Source organism: Physcomitrium patens, chromosome 17, assembly GCF_059467195.1.
Source record: "Physcomitrium patens ecotype Gransden chromosome 17, ASM5946719v1, whole genome shotgun sequence".
Taxonomy (NCBI): Eukaryota; Viridiplantae; Streptophyta; class Bryopsida; order Funariales; family Funariaceae; genus Physcomitrium; species Physcomitrium patens.
Genome location: NC_143426.1, coordinates 7,527,861 through 7,546,298, shown reverse-complemented (window position 1 = coordinate 7,546,298; position 18,438 = coordinate 7,527,861). Strand labels below are relative to the sequence as shown.

The following is an 18,438-nucleotide window of genomic DNA, read 5'->3' as shown; positions in this document are numbered from 1 at the left end:
GCTTGTAATTGGTACAATTTGTGTAATTCTCAGCTCTATCAGTCAAAGAGGTCACACAGTAACGTTGTTTGTTCTTCTCATCTGTAAAGTCATAGAGATAAGACAATTCTGGCAAAGAAGATGAAGAAGTAACTTGCAGAGGCAGAGTCATACCGCTAGATGAATGATTCAGAGGTTGGATATATATATATATATGTGGAAGTATTGAGAAATGCTTGAACCCACGAACCAAGGAGGTGCGTGGTTCTACAGCAGCGGCAAAGACGGACGCCAATCATGCCACTCAGTCAATCAGGCTACTATAGCAAGGTCCACACCCTGCTTTGTTTGAGAAGCAACTCCTTGCCGTATGGCTGCAGGTGAAGCGTACTCAGACCACTGTGATCAGTGACTGCGAGGTGATTTTCCTTTCGTACCAGGTCATGCGACGAAGTGGAGGTTCGGAACAATAAAGCGGTACTGGTGGCCTGTTTGAGTGAATGTTAGCTTGAGGTGCAGTAGATCATATTGATCGCTCCCTTGGTTGATTCTGTTGACCACGCCTTTATGGGTGCAGTTTCTGGCGGTTGTTTGTTTGATCTTGTCTCTCAGCTCCCGATGAATGACCACAAGTACAGCCTAATTTTGGTCCATGTCTTTTCCTGCTTGTCGCTGATGACCACAACGTCACTGGACTGCACTTGAACTCGTCATACAACATATTGTACATGTGTAGTTTATGATTGGTCTTGTTTGTAAAGGTGGATAGAAGTCAAGGCATTTGAAACAAAGTGTTCAAAGTATTATCACTAAAGGAAGAGGAATAGATTGTTAGCAAAAACCTGCAGCTGACTTAAAAAATAAGCTGTTAAATACGATCCCCACGTTGCCTAGGGGCCTTTTAAGCAGTTATGCTGCAACATAAAAAAAACCTCATGAAAACACCTCTACGGATATCTTCTGCATAAAGAAACTGGTGAAAATCTACCAGCTCAACCTCTACAAATCAGATATCGAAGCTTGTATAACCTTGAAGTTGTTCTTCAATCGGTTACACTTTTTTTGTATCTATCAGATATTTAATCTCAAACCATAATCACTACAAACCTTATCATCAGAGTCATGTACACAATATGCAAGAGACCTATACATTCTACCTTCGTTCTTCGGAAGCTTGTATATACTGGAAGCTGCGGTGTTGACTTCTACAAGCCATTCCAAATTAAGTTTTAGCTTTGTGGTGCTGAGAAAATGCTGCTCGAGTAAATGATACAAATGATAATGCCATATGTTTTAACTTTTGGGCTTCTTCTATAGACCATTATAGTTGAGTCATCAACTTGAATCAATTTGAATGTCCTCCACTAGAGTAATGCAGCATCAAAAATTTGGCACCTAAGGTTCGTAGAGATTGTTCTTGCATTTACATCTCCAGACCTCCGGATAGTATTCATGCTCTGTCACCGACCTTGCATGCGGACTCCCGACTGACACGTGAATTGGTCTGCACGGCGTGCACGGCCCACACTTTCCTGCGCATGACGGTGGAGATGAGCCCACCAATAATCTTTGCTCATAGATCAAGTCATTTTTTTTGTTGCCGCGAACTGTCTTAGTATTTGAAGAAGGATTCATATCCTGCAACTTCATAGCGTACACGCCGGTGCTGGCTTAGATAGTCCCATGTTGAGAAGGATTAAATATTTGCTTATTAAAAACCCCAAAATTACCAACTGAATCAACACAATCCGTCCCTTAAGTTAGTTCTAATTTATTGTGAATTATCTTGCTGCTCCTTCCTGGGTCTTAAAGGATGATTCAATTTCGAAGTAGCAATTAAAATGGTTTGATCAAATGTAGTCACCCCTCGGAACTAACACCTAAGATGTTCAGCTTGTAAGGTGTAAACTAAGGAGCTTATCACGTGGTTAAAGTCAAACGCTTCTGTTTATAAAGCATTGGGGTTGTTTATGCACCTGAGATTGGCTGCCACTTTGTGCCCAAGAGACTACTCCAAACCACAATTTCCTGGTCGGTGTAAGCTTGACTTTGGTAGTTGGAGCAAAAATCGCAGTCGATGGCACCGCAGCTAATATGTATATGACAATAAACAAAGACGATTTCATATTAGTCACTATCAAAATAATTGATGATCTAGCCGTCCCTAACAACGGATGTACAAAGCGTTCTTGGATTGAAAGCAAAAATAATACTACTCTGCGTTATATGATCTCAAGAGATATTTTCCGCAGTGGTTTCCAAAGACAATCGTCTTTGATAGACTTCAGATTATCTTGATCCTGTGGAGCTTTCCTAGAACAGTAACATCTGAGCTGGAGTTGTGCGGAAGGACTCACCAGGAATGTTTCGACCAGCAACAGCCAGGAATGTAAACATTGTGAGAAGAAGCAAAGTCCGATACTTGAGAATTGGCATCCTCTTTAATTTCTTCACATACGACTCCCTATGAGTGATTCAGTATTCCCGAGTGCGGTTTTAACTATCACAACAGCAAAACCTCTTGAGTAGTAGTCCCTTTTTGAAAAATATATTCACCTAGTATTCAATATCAAGGTTCCTTAAGGAAGAACAAAACTTTAAGACCCTACTCTGAGGATTGATTAAATTGCTCCTCGGGCATCTATTTCAGAAAGTATGATGCATTGATGAGAATTGATCACACTAAGCTACCACACTGCAGACTGACCGTCTATTACAACCTCCAACACGCAATCTATATCTAGGCTTCTGACTCAGAATTCGAACAACTCCGAGATGGTATTACTGATGAAAGATGCTGAGAATTATCCAGGGAGCCCAAAGTGCAGTACCCATGTATCGTCAGACTAGAAAACATCATCGCTGCCTGGTCGCAAGGATTGCCACAACACCCGCATAACCAACAAGTCGAGATCATACCACACCGTGACACATACAGATTACGGTCTCAATGACGGAGCGCTTTTTATTCAGCACTCAGTATGAAGAACTTTTTATGGAAAAAAAAAATGAAAGATTCTTTGCGGCGTACTGACCGACGTCCTGTCGCCCACTATTCTCTGGTCGACTCTACTCAAGCAAGCAATAGATGCAAGCAGGGAGCCTGGGCTCTAATATATGTTCCCTCTTTCTTATCCTAGATTCTCCAGCTTCCCACTTCGACTGTCAGCTGGTTGCAGTAGCTTCCAGTTTTTGACTTCAGGTACGTGCTATGGTGTTGTCAGATACCAATCTGGTGTTGTGATAACTCTCCAACGCTACCAGCAGCAGCAACTGCGAGGCTACCGTGATCATGGCCCTGCCTGAGTTGTCAAAACATGAAACTCGCATCGGCTGCGAGGCGTCGTGGTGTTGCTTTTCCGCAGCGAGGGTGGCGGGTAGGCGGATATGGACTCAACTCCGGTGCTTGGTGTCTGCTGCCCTGTGTCGCTTACTCCTGTTACTGTGCTGGACACATCAGACCTGACACCGAGCCTCCCTACCCACTCTCGCCGTGCTTTGTCAGTCTTGATTTCAAGTAAAAAAATTCAATATTGACATTGTATAATTATTTGAACATACCTTCTTAAAATTTACATATTACAATAATAAATATAAACTTCACAGAAGGTTTAAATATTTTTTAATTTGATGTATTCAAGGTCTTTTTTAGAGAATGTAACATATTTTGTAATCTATAATAGATATTTATATATTTTTACTTAGTGATTTACTTATCTATAGATAAATGAATATAATAGATGCTTTGTCTAAAAAGCAATGTATTTTCATCATTTTTTATAATAGACTTATTAATTTAGACTTAAAAGTTCTAGCAAAAGCACAAAATTATTTTAATGTGTGATAATACACTGAGCCTCCATCAGTGATGCGCATGGAGTGGAACACCAAATGGTTCGTTGAATTCAACTGATTCTGAAACTGTTGCAGCAGTTGACTGCGAAACTATGACCATGAACAGGAATGAATCACCACCTCTCGAGCACTACACATTTCTGATTACACACATTCCAAACATTACATCACGTGAGATTCCTTTACAATGACAAAACAGCGGATGAAGATCATTTAATAGAGAACCAGACACAGCTGCTCCAAGTGTTCCTTCTCTTGGTTGTGGCATTCGTGCTCTTCGGACTGAGGGACGTAGACGATTTGCCTCTGATTTTCTGCATGATTTGTTGTATGAAGTGGCTGCTGCCCTCTGGGTGTCTGGTTCCACAGCCCATCTTATGCACATCGTCAGTTAACAAGCTCCGGAGTGGACCACGAGGTCGTCCTCTCTTATTGCCTCGCTGCTGTCGCCCCTGGTGTCTGTTCACTGCGAATGGGGTGAAGGGGGGATCTCTCCCAGTGGGGTCGATGAGTCCTCTTCTCAACGACCCAGAGGCTGTAAAAACCTGAGGAGGAGCATCATGGAGGGACATAGTCGTGGCTGCTGTTTCGAATCCACGACCAGGGGTCCCTCGGCCCCCGCTGGAGTAAATATCTGCTTGCTCCTCCCAAAGCCTATCCTGATGAGAGCTGGAGAACGAGGAGTTGGCGTAGATGTTTCCGGAGCAAAAACCCAGGCGGAGGGTATCTACAGATGCCGTTTCAGAAAGTGGGGCGGAATGCAAGCTTGATACCAAACTCCGTGATCTGGCCCGAGTGATGGCCTCATTAGCGTCCATGGAGGATGGAGCTTGCCCAAGTGGGCCACTGTTGGAATTCGAATTCGAGAGTCCCTCTACACATGAAGTTTTCCAGAGCAATTCAGTGATATGTTCCTTTATATCAAATTCCTTGAAAGTTTCCAATCAAATTGGATCCAAGCACTATGTTACAAACAGTACAGTGAATCTCAGAGTGGATGTTTAATGAAGCATCACCTGTTGAAGAGTCGAAGTCGGAGAAGGTTCTATCCGGATCCGTCGTTCTCTTTGGTTTGCCAAAGCTTCCATCCTCATTTGCTACAGAATTTGCTTCGGATGTGTTTGTACACTTATATTTATCGTCGGATGTTGGGTCTTGAAAGTTAGAGTTTGCCTCGCCGAGTATTCTTTCGCGAGAGCAACTTTCTGCCTCATCAAAAGTAGCGGTTATGCCTTCATGTATGCAGGTGTATTTCGTACCAGTTTTTATGACGTCAAGATGATGCCCCCGAACCTCCTCATGGTAATTTCGTTTTTGAGTTTCACAGGTAGAAGCTACTCCGTAGTCCTCATGACACCGCTTCAAACGCATATACGTGAGACGAAGTCGGCAAGGTAAACACATATTTCTTAATGAGCAGGCATCAGAGATTAAAGACGCAACTGCACAACACAAGTGACAAGTATGGACTTTAATGAGTAAAGCTTTATCCACTTGGTAATCGCCACTTTGATTCACCTCTCTTTTGAATACGCATTTTCCCCATTCTGGGCTTGAGCTGCGTGCTACTTTACGTGAAGCCTTTTCTTTAGAAGATCCCTGATTTTCTGATCAGTCAAAATCATCCACATTCTCAATTAACATACCCACCTGTGCTCTCAACGCTGACATGAGCATCCCTGGAATGTTGAACAAGCTCTTTACGGTCGTCGCTTTCAGAACGAAGCTGGGGAAATAAAATAAAATGAAATAACAAACAAACAAACAAAAAATTAGAGTATGGAGATTTGACATAACCCTTGAAGTATCGATTTCCCGTCATAAATAGTAAACGATCACAAGATGTTTAGATTTCAAGACCTCTTGCAAGTACTATGAGAGAAGAAACCCTTCAGCAGCCACCATTTACAAGGACCTAGCAAACACAGAGTTCCAAAATATCGTATACCGCAGCTTTTGATTCGGGGCAGACTGTTAGAGTCGACTTCGGAGATCGGAACGATTCAGAAGCTCGCCCCATAGAAATTTGAGATGTTTTCCGAAGGACATATTCTCTAGCTCGTAAAGCTTCTTCTCCCGAAATGATTTCAACTGGCCCAACTTTGGACAATCCTTTCATCGCCCAGGGTCCAGAGTGTGATTCAGACACAGCTTTTAGCAGCATGGCTCCGTGTACCGAGGCTGAAATGCTTCGCCGTCTCATACGAAAATTCTTCATCCGCTCTGGCCCTGATCCAGGTTCAAAGCTCACAGTTCTTCCCAAACAAGCGTCAAAATGACAAGACCTCTTTGAATAAGCCAATTCATTTCTCATAGCTGGTGGCGATTCTTGGTTGCCCCCAATTTCTCTACATGCCTCCAGTACATCACTCTGTTGAGAATCTTCGAATATGCTTGTGGGGTCAGATAAGACGTCTTCTCCCTTGATGCTAGACCTCACTGCAGCCTCCGTAAGTTCTGCCTCAGTTACTCTTTCATTAGCCAGCAGAAGAGCCTGGATGTCGATCATACTGGCTTCAGGCGAATCAGTTTTCAGAGGCAATTTCAGGACTCTTTCAGGATCTAGGTGAAAGGAGTTCTGTGTACTGCTCTGTTGCGAGCTTAACGAAGATACCGCCGTTGATGTAGCCAGTGAAAAAAGGTCTCCATCTGCGTCCATGTGCGACGGTTGTGACTGGGAGATGAAGATTGTTGCGCTCACACCCATATCTGAACAAGTTTCGTGGACAACTGAATTTGCCCCGTGGACAGAACGAGTCTCGTTTGAGAGTAGAATCGGATTATCTGGTGTCACATTAGATGGGAAGGAATTTAGCACCCATTTACGAGGATTGGATTTGTTGATGCACGATGACAGTTGATCCGTGAGAGTCAAGTTACAGCTCGGAATACTTTCAGACCCATGTCGGAACTCTCCAGAATGGACGGAAGGTAATCCTGAAGCAGCGTCCTCTGTAAATGGAAGGGATTTCTTGCCTCCACTGATTGACATTTCTGCTTCACCCTCCCCCTTCAATACTGTTTTAGTGTTGCCATTAGCATACTTGAGCAATGATGACGCTTGTGAAATTGCTGGGACATCAGAATCTACTTAAGCGTTGGAAAGAAACAGGTAAGAGAATTAGGGTAATCTGGGAATTATCAGCTTCTTGATAAACTTTGCAAGTAAAATTTTAGTGCAATCGTTGATCGATAAGTCATCTGTAATACATCAAGCTAATGCCTTAAATTCATAAGTTTAATAGATCAGAAGAAATAATGTCTTATTACCTTCCGTGTTCTTGACTACATCATCACAGCCCTTCTCTTTGTCTCCACCTGCGTCTCTTTTGTGATCTGGTGCTACATGAAATTGTTGTCGCGAAGATATTACTTGCTCTGGCAAGGTTCTGTGACTCAGCCTCGAAATTGACACAGAGCTCTCAATTTTTCCTGGGGATTGAATCAAAGACGCTGCAATCTTTGCAACTGAGTATTTGTCCGTCCTGAGTGACAAGATCTTTCCATTCTCCATTGGTGGATTCTCGGACGACGTGGTTCTGAACGATGAGCTTCTCCCTTTCTCCCTCAGTGTCGATTCCACAGACTTGCAGGATGTGATGATATTCCCAGAACTAACCCTCCTATGACCTAAAATTACATGCTCACATTCCTCCATAACTTCAGCCATTGTGTTCATACTAAGAGCATGTGTGTTAGTTTAAAATAATGGCAAACCTGTCCATCTTACAAAGCACCGCAATATTTCAAATGCCACAAAGATCCCCAACTGATCAAATCAAATGTCGGTAATATGATGGAAAGAGCCATGACTACAACCAAGACTAACCTCGGAATGGATTGAAGCTCATGGGTTTCCTGTCAGACGAAGGCCCTCCAGTTCCAACCTCATCATTACCTTTCAGATGTTCCTCAGTGCCGTCAAGAAAGGTTGGTTTCCGCATTGCACTCTGATTAGCACCAGGGAAAGGCGCCATGGATCTTTTTGGTGGTCTTCGGGTCACTGACCACGTTGGTAGATTATTTTTTACATCTCAAACGACAATTTCTTATCTGCTAAACTTAACAATCTGCAGTAAGAAAGACGGGTGATGCCTTCTTTTAAGCAGGGATGTTTGAGCTTAAGTTGTGCACCCTGAAGTAGGAATTCCAAGTGATTTCCAAAATCCGCAGCTGCCCCTCAAAATACGGTAACACTCCTTTGTTGCACCGCTAATTCGAACAGAGAAACATGATCATGAGATGCGCTCCAAATCCAGAGGATTCCTCCTCTGAGAAGTGACAGCAGAGGTCCACAGCAAGAGTTGACTTAATCAAGTATTTCTCCCTTCATGACTCAGCAGGAACACACAGACCTAGACATGGCATTGAAATGTCAACAGCAAATTGAGACCTGAAGCCGTTTAAGACAAGCTGATCTTTTAAGGAAAGAATTGTTTCTTGCCAAATTACGCATCACAAGCAAACCATCAGAGAGGGGTCGCGACAACAGGTTCAGGTTCATGGCTCTTACGAGGGTGAAAATCACTGAGTCTACTCGAGATGTATATTTGGAATGAGAGAAGCTTCTTCACTCGATCCTTCCTTAAAAAAATTATCTTCCTCACATGCCATCACTCTACTGTTGACTTGAAGAATGCGTGAACAGTGAGACCGCCGCAAACAAGAGTGCATCAGGGCAAAGACATGCAGGGTTTAAGCTGATCTCCTGCTCAATTAACTATTGGCAAAACACCAGCTCCCAATCCTGCGCAAAGCCAAAGGACTAACCAACCTCAAGAAAAAGGATATGGGGGGGAAACAGAAAACAGAAACGGGTAGCAACCACAGGTTCAGCCGGTGCGATCGGGACGGACACGCGGTACCTTCACATCCACCGACTCAGGAATGTGGAACCTGCAGTGAGCGGATTCCCGAACTGGAGCATTGCAACAACAACAACCGACACCACGGGCAAGAGAAGCTCCCAGCTGTTACAGACACAATGCGAGATGTTTCGGAATGCAGGCAAGGCTACGCCTCGCTATGCACGCCTTGCCTACGTCCTACCTAGAGACAGAGAGGCTCCAAGGCCCGAGGCCATCAAAACACACAGACCCAGTGAGTGTGTGAGAGAGAGACCTAGTGCGCAGGTCTGCTGAGACTTCAAAGAGGTGGCACCGGCGAATCTCATGTACAGCGCAAACTCTACGAAATCATATTCTACTCAAAGCTCACACAAGGTTCACGATTCTTTTGCAACCTTAATCTTCTTTCACCTTGAACCCTGCAGACCAACACCGCCTGTTGCTGAGTTCGGTCCTTGGACCAAGCTCATGAGGCTCATATTCATACTCCAAAATCAGGCAAAACTGCAAGTTGGGCACGAAATCCTTAAGAACCGTGGCAGTCTCGAGAAGAATTTGTCAATTCCTGCGACGAGCTCATTGCCATGTCTTCTTCTACAGTCCCGCTACGACCCCACAGTTTTGTGCCCACTCACGGCGTGGCGGTGCCGGAGGATGAACAGAGTCGTTCATCATTACCATGAAGTTGAAGGCTCTGTTCGTGGGTTGGCATAAGTTGGGGGGTGGATGCTAATAGATATATATATATATATATATTTATTTTTTTATTTTTATTTTTTTTGTGGCCTATCAAATCCCAGCCAGATTATGTGGAATGAGAAGCTGATAGTGGGTGGAGATAATAGGTTGGTTATTTAAGACAGTCCCTGTTGAATGGCCCCACTGACAACAGCCTCTCTATCTACTTCATTGCTTTGTCTCCCCTCCCCCTTCTTTTTTTGTCTCCTTTCAGTTTTTATTCCTTCCTCTTCATTAATTCTTCCCTTCAGTTTTTGCCTTGGACCGTATGCATATTTTTATCTAGTGTTTTGTCCTTGCTGCATTGTGTTTCTAATTTGCTAATTGTCTTGTAGATAATTAACTCTCTGGTACCCTGACAAACACCAAGTGGGAATTAGGGTTTACTTTTCATTGAAATTATCTTATTTTTTGGGGAGCATTCGTCACAATCTTAAAACCAGAAAGGAACAATTTTTCTATCGTAATGCTACACAAACTGGATACCCTTTAATACTTGTTTCGGTACTTTTCCATATAAAAAAACCGGACAAGAATTTATTAAAATATCATTTATATCATCTCTTCAAGTAATCGCTTTAACGCCATTTAGCATAGAGCAATGAAGTGAAAGAAATAAATTCAGGGATGACAGTTTCGTGTGGAACTGGTGTCGGCGTTCGCCATCCGCTACGTTTTGACACACAATGGAGAGAGGGACCGTTCTACACAGATCGTCATCCCGCAAGAAGTCGATTCTGTGCGGAATCTGTCCTGGATGGCGTACCTGTTCCCAATAAAGTTCGCAACTCGTTCTCATCTCGTGAACGTGCTCCCTCGGTGATTGGTGTGTGCGAGAGGGGATCTGGGGTCGGCTTCGGACCGCGAGGTCGAGGTGGATCGTGGAGCTGCGCTCCGTGGCATCTGGTATTTGCAAGCTTCGAATGAATGTGGGTTCAATTTTCGCTCGTGTTAGACGATTGTTGGAGTAATCGCCCTCCTAGACACGAGGCAGAAAATTTTGTTTTTTTCATGGTTCTCGACTGGTGGGTCTTGGGATTTCTAGCTTCGGAGAATTTGAGAATTCGAAGAGTCTGTTTCGTGCGATTCGGTCTTTGTTTCGTGCAATGTCAGCGTGTTGGATTCTCTGCGACGCCCTGAATCCAGTTTGTGTGTGAACCTCCTCACATTGAGAGTTTTGAATTAGGGGTGTGCTAGTGAGGCTTTTAGGGTTTGCCCTGTTTGAATCGGGGAATGTGCGCTTGGAAGGAGATCTGTACTTCAATACGGTCTGGTAGAGCACGAGTTTGAACAACCTTGGCATTTTCTCTCACCGATGAATTGTATATCAGGCGTATGTCTACTGGTAAGGAAATCCGTTGCCTTCGTTGTAGCAACTTAGGGTTTTCGATCCACTGTTAAATAATGTAGAACGTGCCACGTAATTCCGCACGCGTTATCGAGAATTCACGTACAGTGACTAATCTGTACTTTTAATTCTGTTTTTTATTGTCTTGTTATAGTTTTTTAGTTTTTTTAGTTTTTTTTTTTTTTTTTTTTTTTTTTTTTTTTTTGAGGCAGTTGTGCATCAATTTAAGCGCAGTCAAGATGTTGAGGATTTGTATTCTACTTGGCAAATCTTTATTGGCGAGTAGGACGAGTTTCGTTGCACGTAGATGGACGATTCTGAAACTTGGAGGCAAGCGTTTTAGTATTCTTCTGGCCTTGTAGAAGATGATACATGTTGATCGGATCGGCACCTGTAGATTTTGTAGGCAATCAACTTTTGCTGAGGATTGTGTACCTTTTGAAATGCAATTGATTTTTTTTTTACTGCTTTCTCAAGAGATGCAAGTGTTAGTAGTGAATTGCTGCAAGTTTTCAATAGATTGAACAACGATACTATCTGAACTTTCTGTCTTCAGAGTTAAAACGACGATCATGGGATCGCAAGTATTCCATTTTCTTCTGGTGTTCTTTGGGTACTTTCTGCATGGAGCTTCATCAGAATCTGTGATTTTGGACGCGAGACCTACAATATTACAACATTCAGGAGAAAATATCACTCTTGCTTGGAAGGGTGTGAATTTACCGACGAAATACGATTGGCTGGGTATATATACGCCTCCTACTTCTCCTGACGACCAGCATATCGGGTACATACTTCTCTCTTCCTGTTCAACATGGACAACAGGCGCCTGCTCCTTGCAGATCCCCTTGGTCAACATGCGTGCTCCTTACAGTTTCCGAATTTTCAGAGGCGTGTTCGTAAATGTATCTGCAAGTACAAATGTGACTGGATCAAACAATGGGGCTACAACGATATCATTGGATCGGGAGGGTAATCCTCTACCAGATGTCACGAAACGGTTAGCTGCAAGCCCAGTTGTTCAATTCTCCAATTACAACGAGCCAACACAAATTCATCTAGCTCTTTCCTCGGACGAGACTGCTGTTAGGGTTATGTTTGTCACTAGGGATCCTCTGAGAAGCCAAGTAAGATTCGGGGAAGATGGAGATGAACTGGGCAACACAGTTGATGCTACATCAGTCACATACTCTCAAATTGATATGTGCGATGAACCTGCAAGTTCTTATGGGTGGAGATCTCCGGGATACATACATAATGTTGTGATGGGGGGGCTGAATCCTGGGAGTCGCTATTTCTATCGGGTATGATCTGTTCTGGTGGTCTGAAAGTAAGTAATCTTGGTTGCCTTTTGTAGAACTTACGCCGGTGAGGACTGTATTGTTTAGGTTGGCGAATGAGTGTATCAATCGATTTGGCACAGAACTGCTTTTTTTTGAAGTCTTTGAATACGATTATTTCGATTTGGCTAAAGGTCTTTTCTTTTGACTCTATCTCAACTGTGTGACAGGTAGGAAGCAATGTAGGAGGATGGAGCTCGACCTATAGCTTCATCGCTCCACATCCTCGTGCTGATGAAACAAATGCTCTCATATTCGGTGACATGGGTACTTCGATTCCTTATTCAACGTATCAATACACGCAGAGCGAGAGCAAGAATACCGTGAAGTGGCTCACACGGGACCTAGAACAAATAGGTGACAAACCTAGCTTCGTAGCGCACATTGGTGACATAAGCTATGCTCGTGGTTTATCTTGGCTCTGGGACAACTTCTTCACCCAAATCGAGCCCGTAGCTGCAAGATCACCATATCATGTTTGCATGGGAAACCACGAATATGATTGGCCTGGGCAACCTTTCAAGCCAGACTGGTCACCATACCAAACAGATGGAGGCGGAGAATGTGGCGTGCCATATAGCTTACGCTTCATCATGCCGGGAAACTCCTCCTTACCCACTGGAACTACCTCCCCAGCCACCAAAAACCTCTATTATTCCATTGATGTTGGGGTTGTGCATTTCCTCTTCTATTCTACCGAAACCGATTTCCAGGTAGGCTCCCCCCAGTACACTTTTATAGCCAACGACTTGAGAACAGTTGACAGGAACAAGACGCCCTTTGTGGTATTTTTGGGCCATCGGCCGCTCTATACAACCGATTACCGAGCCTTGTTAGACACGATGACACAGAAATTAGTTCAAACTTTTGAGCCTTTGTTGATAGATACCAATGTCACTGTAGCCTTTTGTGGCCATGTCCATAAGTACGAGCGAATGTGCCCCTTGAAAAATTACACCTGTATTGAACCATCTAAGGCAAACGGTGAGCTTCCAATTCATATGGTGGTGGGAATGGGAGGTGCTGATCACCAACCCATTGATGACCCTCTCCCCAGTCAAAGTCAGCCTATCTTTCCTCAGCCCAGCTGGTCAGTATTTCGAACATTTGAATGGGGATATATCAGGCTACATGCAACGAGACATCTCATGACGATTTCATATGTTGGTAACCACGATGGGAAGGTGCATGATGTTGTCGAAATTCCAGTTCTGGATGATATCAAGTCTGGAGCATATGTTGAGTCGAGGGAGTCTTTTTTTGACACTGCCAGCGGAGTGCAAATACCTTGTGGCAGGTCTGAGAATATTGTAGCATTCCTGTTTGTTTTAGCGTTGGGTTGTGGATGCGGGGCGGCTGCTACTCTTTTTTTCATGCGGAGGCAGCAGAGGAAGCAGATTTGGCAGCCTGTCAACCGTGAGGAAGCTAGTTCTTCTCAATTATAAGAAATTGTTTTCTACCAATATTTGATTGTTTTCATTGATTTGTGGATCGCCTGTGTAGTATGATAACATGAGGTCTTTTCTTATTTTTTTCCTTTTTTGTTTTGCTCTCGCTTCCTAAAATCGTGGCTAAGTAGGGATTTCTATTTAGACTACATCAAAGTACATGTAGAGAAGAATGCTTCACAAGGGCGTTTTGCAAAACACTCCTTTTGTGTACCGGATTGGAGTTTTCATAATGTAATTTTTTACCTCCTAAAGGTTTTTTAAAATTTAGAGGTTTAAAATAATCAAGATGTGGTCAATAGAACATTGATGTTCTTTATCTTGTGCGTTGACACTTCAAAAACAATGACATAATACTACATATATGTATATATATACACACATAGAAGAGAATTAACTTCGTCCTTCTTTCTAAGTTGTATTTTATTGAGAATAGCCATGTCATAGGCTTGGCTTCATTTATAGTTTTTTGAAAATTGAACCTTTAATCCTTTGCTTTAATACACACAAATAAATTGGTATCTATGTTCTTTAGTAAGTTCTTAGATGATTTTTCATAGGATTAAAGATAAAAATATATCTCAGCTAATAAATATTAGATGGAGGCTAAAAGATAAAGATAGGCTATTTGGAATAACACTATAATTATTTTTAGAATAATCTTTGATTTCATTTGTGTATTTAGCATATTACATAAAAAAATATTATTTTAAAATAAAACTTATATAAATAGAAACTTTAGTTTTTCAATTCTATTATTAGATTTATATTTATATTTAGAACCTATTTATATATAGTTTTGCATAAAAAATACTTTTTTTGTGTTGTTTTTTAATTGTTCTTACAAAGTGTGATATCACAAACAACTTCAAAGCAATCTTTTCAATTCTAATTTTAAAATTATAATAAATTTTATATCGTATATTTAAAAAATAATTAAACATCATATTATTTAATTTAAAATAAAATAAAAATAAATTCCACTAATAAGTACATTATATATTCTTTACTTAAAACAAATATTATTTTTATTTAAAAATAAAGATGTAATAATTTTCTTAAAGAACTAGTTATAAAATTAAGAACATAAATGGTATTGTAAGTAATATTTAAAAATTATAATAATTTAATATAGAAAAAATACTATATTATATATATACATATATATATATGTATGTATATATATACACATAGATAGATAGATAGATAGATAGATAGATAGATAGATAAGAGAATGATAAAGCGATCCAAATTTTTACTAAAGTGATTCACTCTATCTTAACCATCATTGCACATTTGTAGACTCCATTCCTATTCTTAACCGTTTTCCATTCCCATCTATTGCTAAGGATGGAGCAAGGAGCTAGGAATGGAGGTAGGGGGCTAGGAACGTTGAAAATAGGAACAACAATTGAAAATAAGAGAACATCTAAGAATGGGGATGCGGTTGAAAAGATACAATGATGGTTTACACATGTACGTTAATTTAGTAAAAATTTGGATTACTTTATTATTTTCTTATATATATATATATATATATATATATATATTTTCTTATATATATATATATATATATTTTCTTATATATATATATATATATATATATATATATATTTTTTTTTTCTTATATATATATATATATATATATATATATATATATATTTTCTTATATATATATATCGGCATATATATTTAAAAAATTTAAAAATATATTATGTAAATAGTAATAATAGTAATAGCTTAAATTTAAAGAACTTAGTATATTTAGATATAGTAATAATTATTTATTTAAAATAAAAATAAATAATGATAATAGTAATGATCAAATAGTTTTTTATTTTATTTTAAAATTAACTACTTTAAAAAATATATTAAAATCGTATATATATTTTAAATTAAGAGAAAAGAAATTATGATAATTTTTTTATTTTTATAAAATAAACCTAAGTAGATATTTTTTTGAATAATTTACTATATAATTAAATTATGATGATAAAATCAAATTATAAAAAAAGAAATAATATCAATTAAAAAAATATTATAAAAATTTATAAAATAAAACTAATATATTCATAATTTTATTATAATTTTATTCTAATTTTTTTATAATATTTTTTTATATTAAAAAAACCATAATAACTTCCTATATTTAAAAATAGTTAAAGAGATTTTTTTATAAAATCCTTGTATATCAAAAAAAACACTTATAATCTTATCTACATTCTTTATGTGGTTTTTAAGTTATTTTTATTTTTATCTTTATAGAATTCTTCAATAATATAATGTACTTTAAATTGATAGATTTTACTATTTGATAATGGTATGTTTGATAAACCTATAAGAATACCATCAAATATCATAAACTTGAAATAAATTATGTTTTTTTTTCTTCACTCTAAGTAAGAAAGTTCTATCCTTAACTTCTAATGCTTGCATTTGACTCTTCAAACACACTACAATTACAAAATTATCTATCTATATGAAAAAAATTAACTATCTTATATTTGGCTAAAGTGTTAAAAATTTCATTTGCTAGAGCAATAGGGTGATAAAACCTAGTACAGGTTTAACCTATTTATTGTTATGTTATCTAGTTATTGGAATGGATTGGGATGGTCCAAGATAGGATAGGATGGAATAGGCCAAGCTTGGAATAATAGCGACAGTGGCAATAGTGATGTAAATAAATTCAATCTCCACCTTGTTGATATAGCATTATATTTTCTATTTATTTTCTATTTTTTAATTATAGTAAGAAGCATTAATTGGTTTATTTTTTTGATTGGCAGCCAAAAACATACTCAATGTTGACAAAGCCAATGATTTAATCATATTTTATTTATAATAGAATAGAATTATAATATGATAGAATAAATAAAAAATTATGTTCTTCTATAGTATGAAAATATGTTATCTTTTTATATATGACACTCAAAGCTACAATTGTATGTTGCACTTTCACAGATGTTGCCTTATTTTGTGTCAATTTTTTATTTTTTATTTATTTTTTTATTTTTACAATATTGCCATTTCATAATGTAAAAACATATGCAGTCTTTTTACATATGGTTGTCTTATTTTATATCAATTTTTTTATATCCAATAGTACCAATTTTTACAAGTAAAAAATATAAACTAAAAAAAATATCTAGCAAAAATGCAATCCATCTTCATAAAAATCTAAAAATATTTTTTTTAAAAATTATTTAAAAATATATAAAATTGACTTGAAAAGCATATATCTTTCCAAGAAACACAATAAAATATGACAAATCTTCTTTTTATATTAAAATTGACAAAAACATATTACAACATATATAAAAGGTTCGTCTACAAATAGACATAAGTAGAATATATAAAAGAGAGAAGATAAGAAAATATAGTTGAAGTTGTACCATTTGTACTTCATCTCTTTTTACATCAATAAAGAAACAACCTTCTTTTCTATCCAAAATAAAATTAATATGGAAAAGTGGATTATGATGATGCTTTGATAATAAAATAGGACTAAATTCTTTCTAAGATCCAATACCCTTCCAATCTACAACTATATAAATCTCATCACAATGACAAAGAAAAAAAAAATAAAACAAAATAGAACAATGAAAGGCAAAACAAAATAAAAGAAAATAGAATAGAATAGAATAAAAAAAAATAAACCACATTTTATTGAAAAAAAGAGACTAAAGCCATACTTGACCAAATACCAAAATTGCCTCAGCTAATCCTATTTATATTTTGTTCAACCATCCTAGAGCTTTTTAGAATGTTTCTAATTGTAGGTCCTATCAAAATAACAAACTCTTTTAGAAGGTTCTAGAGATGAGCTCCATCTAAATAACCATCTTAAGCCCTTTTAGAATTTTATATGATGGATCTGATATAGACCACCAACTTAGTTCCAATTCTAGAAACTATTGGAAACTTCTCAAAAATGGTTCCAACTACCTATCTTTATACATCAACAATTAAAAATGCTCCATTATAGTTAATCTCTTTGAAACAAGACTAGTCTATTTTAAGAATCTAAGATCCTCCTAATCCACAGCAATATAAAAACTTCATCAGATAAGATTAAATGGACTAGAACAAAAGTGAAAAAAACTAAACACAATATGATACAAAGACAAAACTAAGTAAATGGAAATAAAAGAGAATATAACTAAATAAGAAGATGCAAAACCAATTCTTACTAAGAAAAAAGATTTGAAGTCATATCTAACTAGATGCTCAAAAAAGCCTTTGGCCAATCCTATTTATATTTTGTCCTTCAACTGTGGACTTTCTGGAATGTTTCTTGCTAATGGATCCTACTTAGATAACTACCCTAAACTCTTTTTAGAAGGTTCTATGGTAGGCTCTATTTAAATAACTCCCTTAAACTCTTTTTAAAATATTCTATGGAGGATCCTTCATAGTCGACTAATTTAGCTCCAATTCTAAAAACTTCCATTAACTTCTCAAATATGATTCCAACTATCCCTATGTGTCAACAATACAAATATCTCATCTATGTCTTATTACAATTAATCCTCCTCCACTAATGCAAAACATCCTCATTTTGCTCTCAATGAAATATCCAAATTGTTTCATAGCAATAGATAAAGTTTTGTGCATGATCCCATGTTGTATCATGGATGGGATAACCTTTTTAAAAAACTTTGTACTAAAGTTGTAGACGTTCACTACAACGATGAAGGTATCTATATTCCAAAATGTTATCTATTTTAATTCTTGTTAGTTAACAACTACAACTAGTGGTAGTGGTGGTTGATATCAATCCAGAATGTGCTTTGGTTCGATATGAAATTCCTTCAATTAAAAAACATAAAAGACTAGATGGACCCAAATATGTGGTGGAAGCTCAAGGCAATATGAATATG

General features: G+C 38.3%; 3 protein-coding genes across 12 annotated transcripts; 1 reads left to right on the top strand and 2 right to left on the bottom strand.

Annotated features, from left to right (window-relative positions):
- Positions 1-828: 828 nt before the first annotated feature.
- Positions 829-3,658, bottom strand: LOC112294386 (polygalacturonase). 3 transcript variants are annotated; one of them, XM_024544715.3, is made up of 4 exons: positions 2,811-3,658; positions 2,337-2,479; positions 1,956-2,068; positions 829-1,623 (listed from the first exon to the last, which is right to left on the bottom strand). In XM_024544715.3, exons 2-4 carry the CDS (start codon positions 2,413-2,415, stop codon positions 1,375-1,377), a joined length of 441 nt encoding a protein of 146 aa, XP_024400483.1. In that variant the 5' UTR covers positions 2,416-2,479; positions 2,811-3,658; the 3' UTR covers positions 829-1,374. The 3 variants fall into 3 exon arrangements, with proteins under 3 accessions (XP_024400483.1, XP_024400484.1, XP_073396163.1); XM_024544716.3 differs by having other exon boundaries at positions 829-1,617; XM_073540062.2 differs by having other exon boundaries at positions 1,373-1,511.
- A 130-nt stretch (positions 3,659-3,788) lies between these two features.
- Positions 3,789-9,271, bottom strand: LOC112294307 (uncharacterized). Of its 6 annotated transcripts, none has more exons than XM_090243673.1 (7): positions 8,348-9,271; positions 7,664-8,189; positions 7,105-7,464; positions 5,783-6,921; positions 5,485-5,560; positions 4,851-5,276; positions 3,789-4,708 (listed from the first exon to the last, which is right to left on the bottom strand). In XM_090243673.1, exons 2-7 carry the CDS (start codon positions 7,809-7,811, stop codon positions 4,044-4,046), a joined length of 2,814 nt encoding a protein of 937 aa, XP_090099799.1. In that variant the 5' UTR covers positions 7,812-8,189; positions 8,348-9,271; the 3' UTR covers positions 3,789-4,043. The 6 variants fall into 6 exon arrangements, with proteins under 6 accessions (XP_090099799.1, XP_024400365.1, XP_090099800.1 ...); XM_024544597.3 differs by having other exon boundaries at positions 7,664-8,105; XM_090243674.1 differs by having other exon boundaries at positions 7,664-8,581; positions 8,700-9,271.
- Positions 9,272-10,255: 984 nt separating this feature from the next.
- Positions 10,256-13,572, top strand: LOC112294870 (putative inactive purple acid phosphatase 2). 3 transcript variants are annotated; one of them, XM_024545821.3, is made up of 3 exons: positions 10,256-10,325; positions 11,324-12,071; positions 12,278-13,572. In XM_024545821.3, the coding sequence occupies exons 2-3, from the start codon at positions 11,340-11,342 to the stop codon at positions 13,550-13,552; spliced, it is 2,007 nt and encodes a 668-aa protein (XP_024401589.1). In that variant the 5' UTR covers positions 10,256-10,325; positions 11,324-11,339; the 3' UTR covers positions 13,553-13,572. The 3 variants fall into 3 exon arrangements, with proteins under 3 accessions (XP_024401589.1, XP_024401590.1, XP_024401588.1); XM_024545822.3 differs by having other exon boundaries at positions 10,264-10,348; XM_024545820.2 differs by having other exon boundaries at positions 10,318-10,764.
- The last annotated feature ends 4,866 nt before the right edge of the window (positions 13,573-18,438 follow it).

What these genes read in the sequence shown, in the direction of transcription:
- LOC112294386 (XM_024544715.3), bottom strand. Translation starts at nt 2,415, where the DNA reads ATGCCAATTCTCAAGTATCGGACTTTGCTTCTTCTCACAATGTTTACA. An exon ending in TGCTGGTCGAAACATTCCTG is followed by an intron (nt 2,069 to 2,336) that starts GTGAGTCCTTCC and finishes TATACATATTAG; the next exon opens with CTGCGGTGCCATCGACTGCG. An exon ending in AAAGTGGCAGCCAATCTCAG is followed by an intron (nt 1,624 to 1,955) that starts GTGCATAAACAA and finishes TACGCTATGAAG; the next exon opens with TTGCAGGATATGAATCCTTC.
- LOC112294307 (XM_090243673.1), bottom strand. Translation starts at nt 7,811, where the DNA reads ATGGCGCCTTTCCCTGGTGCTAATCAGAGTGCAATGCGGAAACCAACC. An exon ending in GAGCTTCAATCCATTCCGAG is followed by an intron (nt 7,465 to 7,663) that starts GTTAGTCTTGGT and finishes ATGTAATTTTAG; the next exon opens with GTCATAGGAGGGTTAGTTCT. An exon ending in TGTAGTCAAGAACACGGAAG is followed by an intron (nt 6,922 to 7,104) that starts GTAATAAGACAT and finishes ACGCTTAAGTAG; the next exon opens with ATTCTGATGTCCCAGCAATT.
- LOC112294870 (XM_024545821.3), top strand. Translation starts at nt 11,340, where the DNA reads ATGGGATCGCAAGTATTCCATTTTCTTCTGGTGTTCTTTGGGTACTTT. An exon ending in GGAGTCGCTATTTCTATCGG is followed by an intron (nt 12,072 to 12,277) that starts GTATGATCTGTT and finishes ACTGTGTGACAG; the next exon opens with GTAGGAAGCAATGTAGGAGG.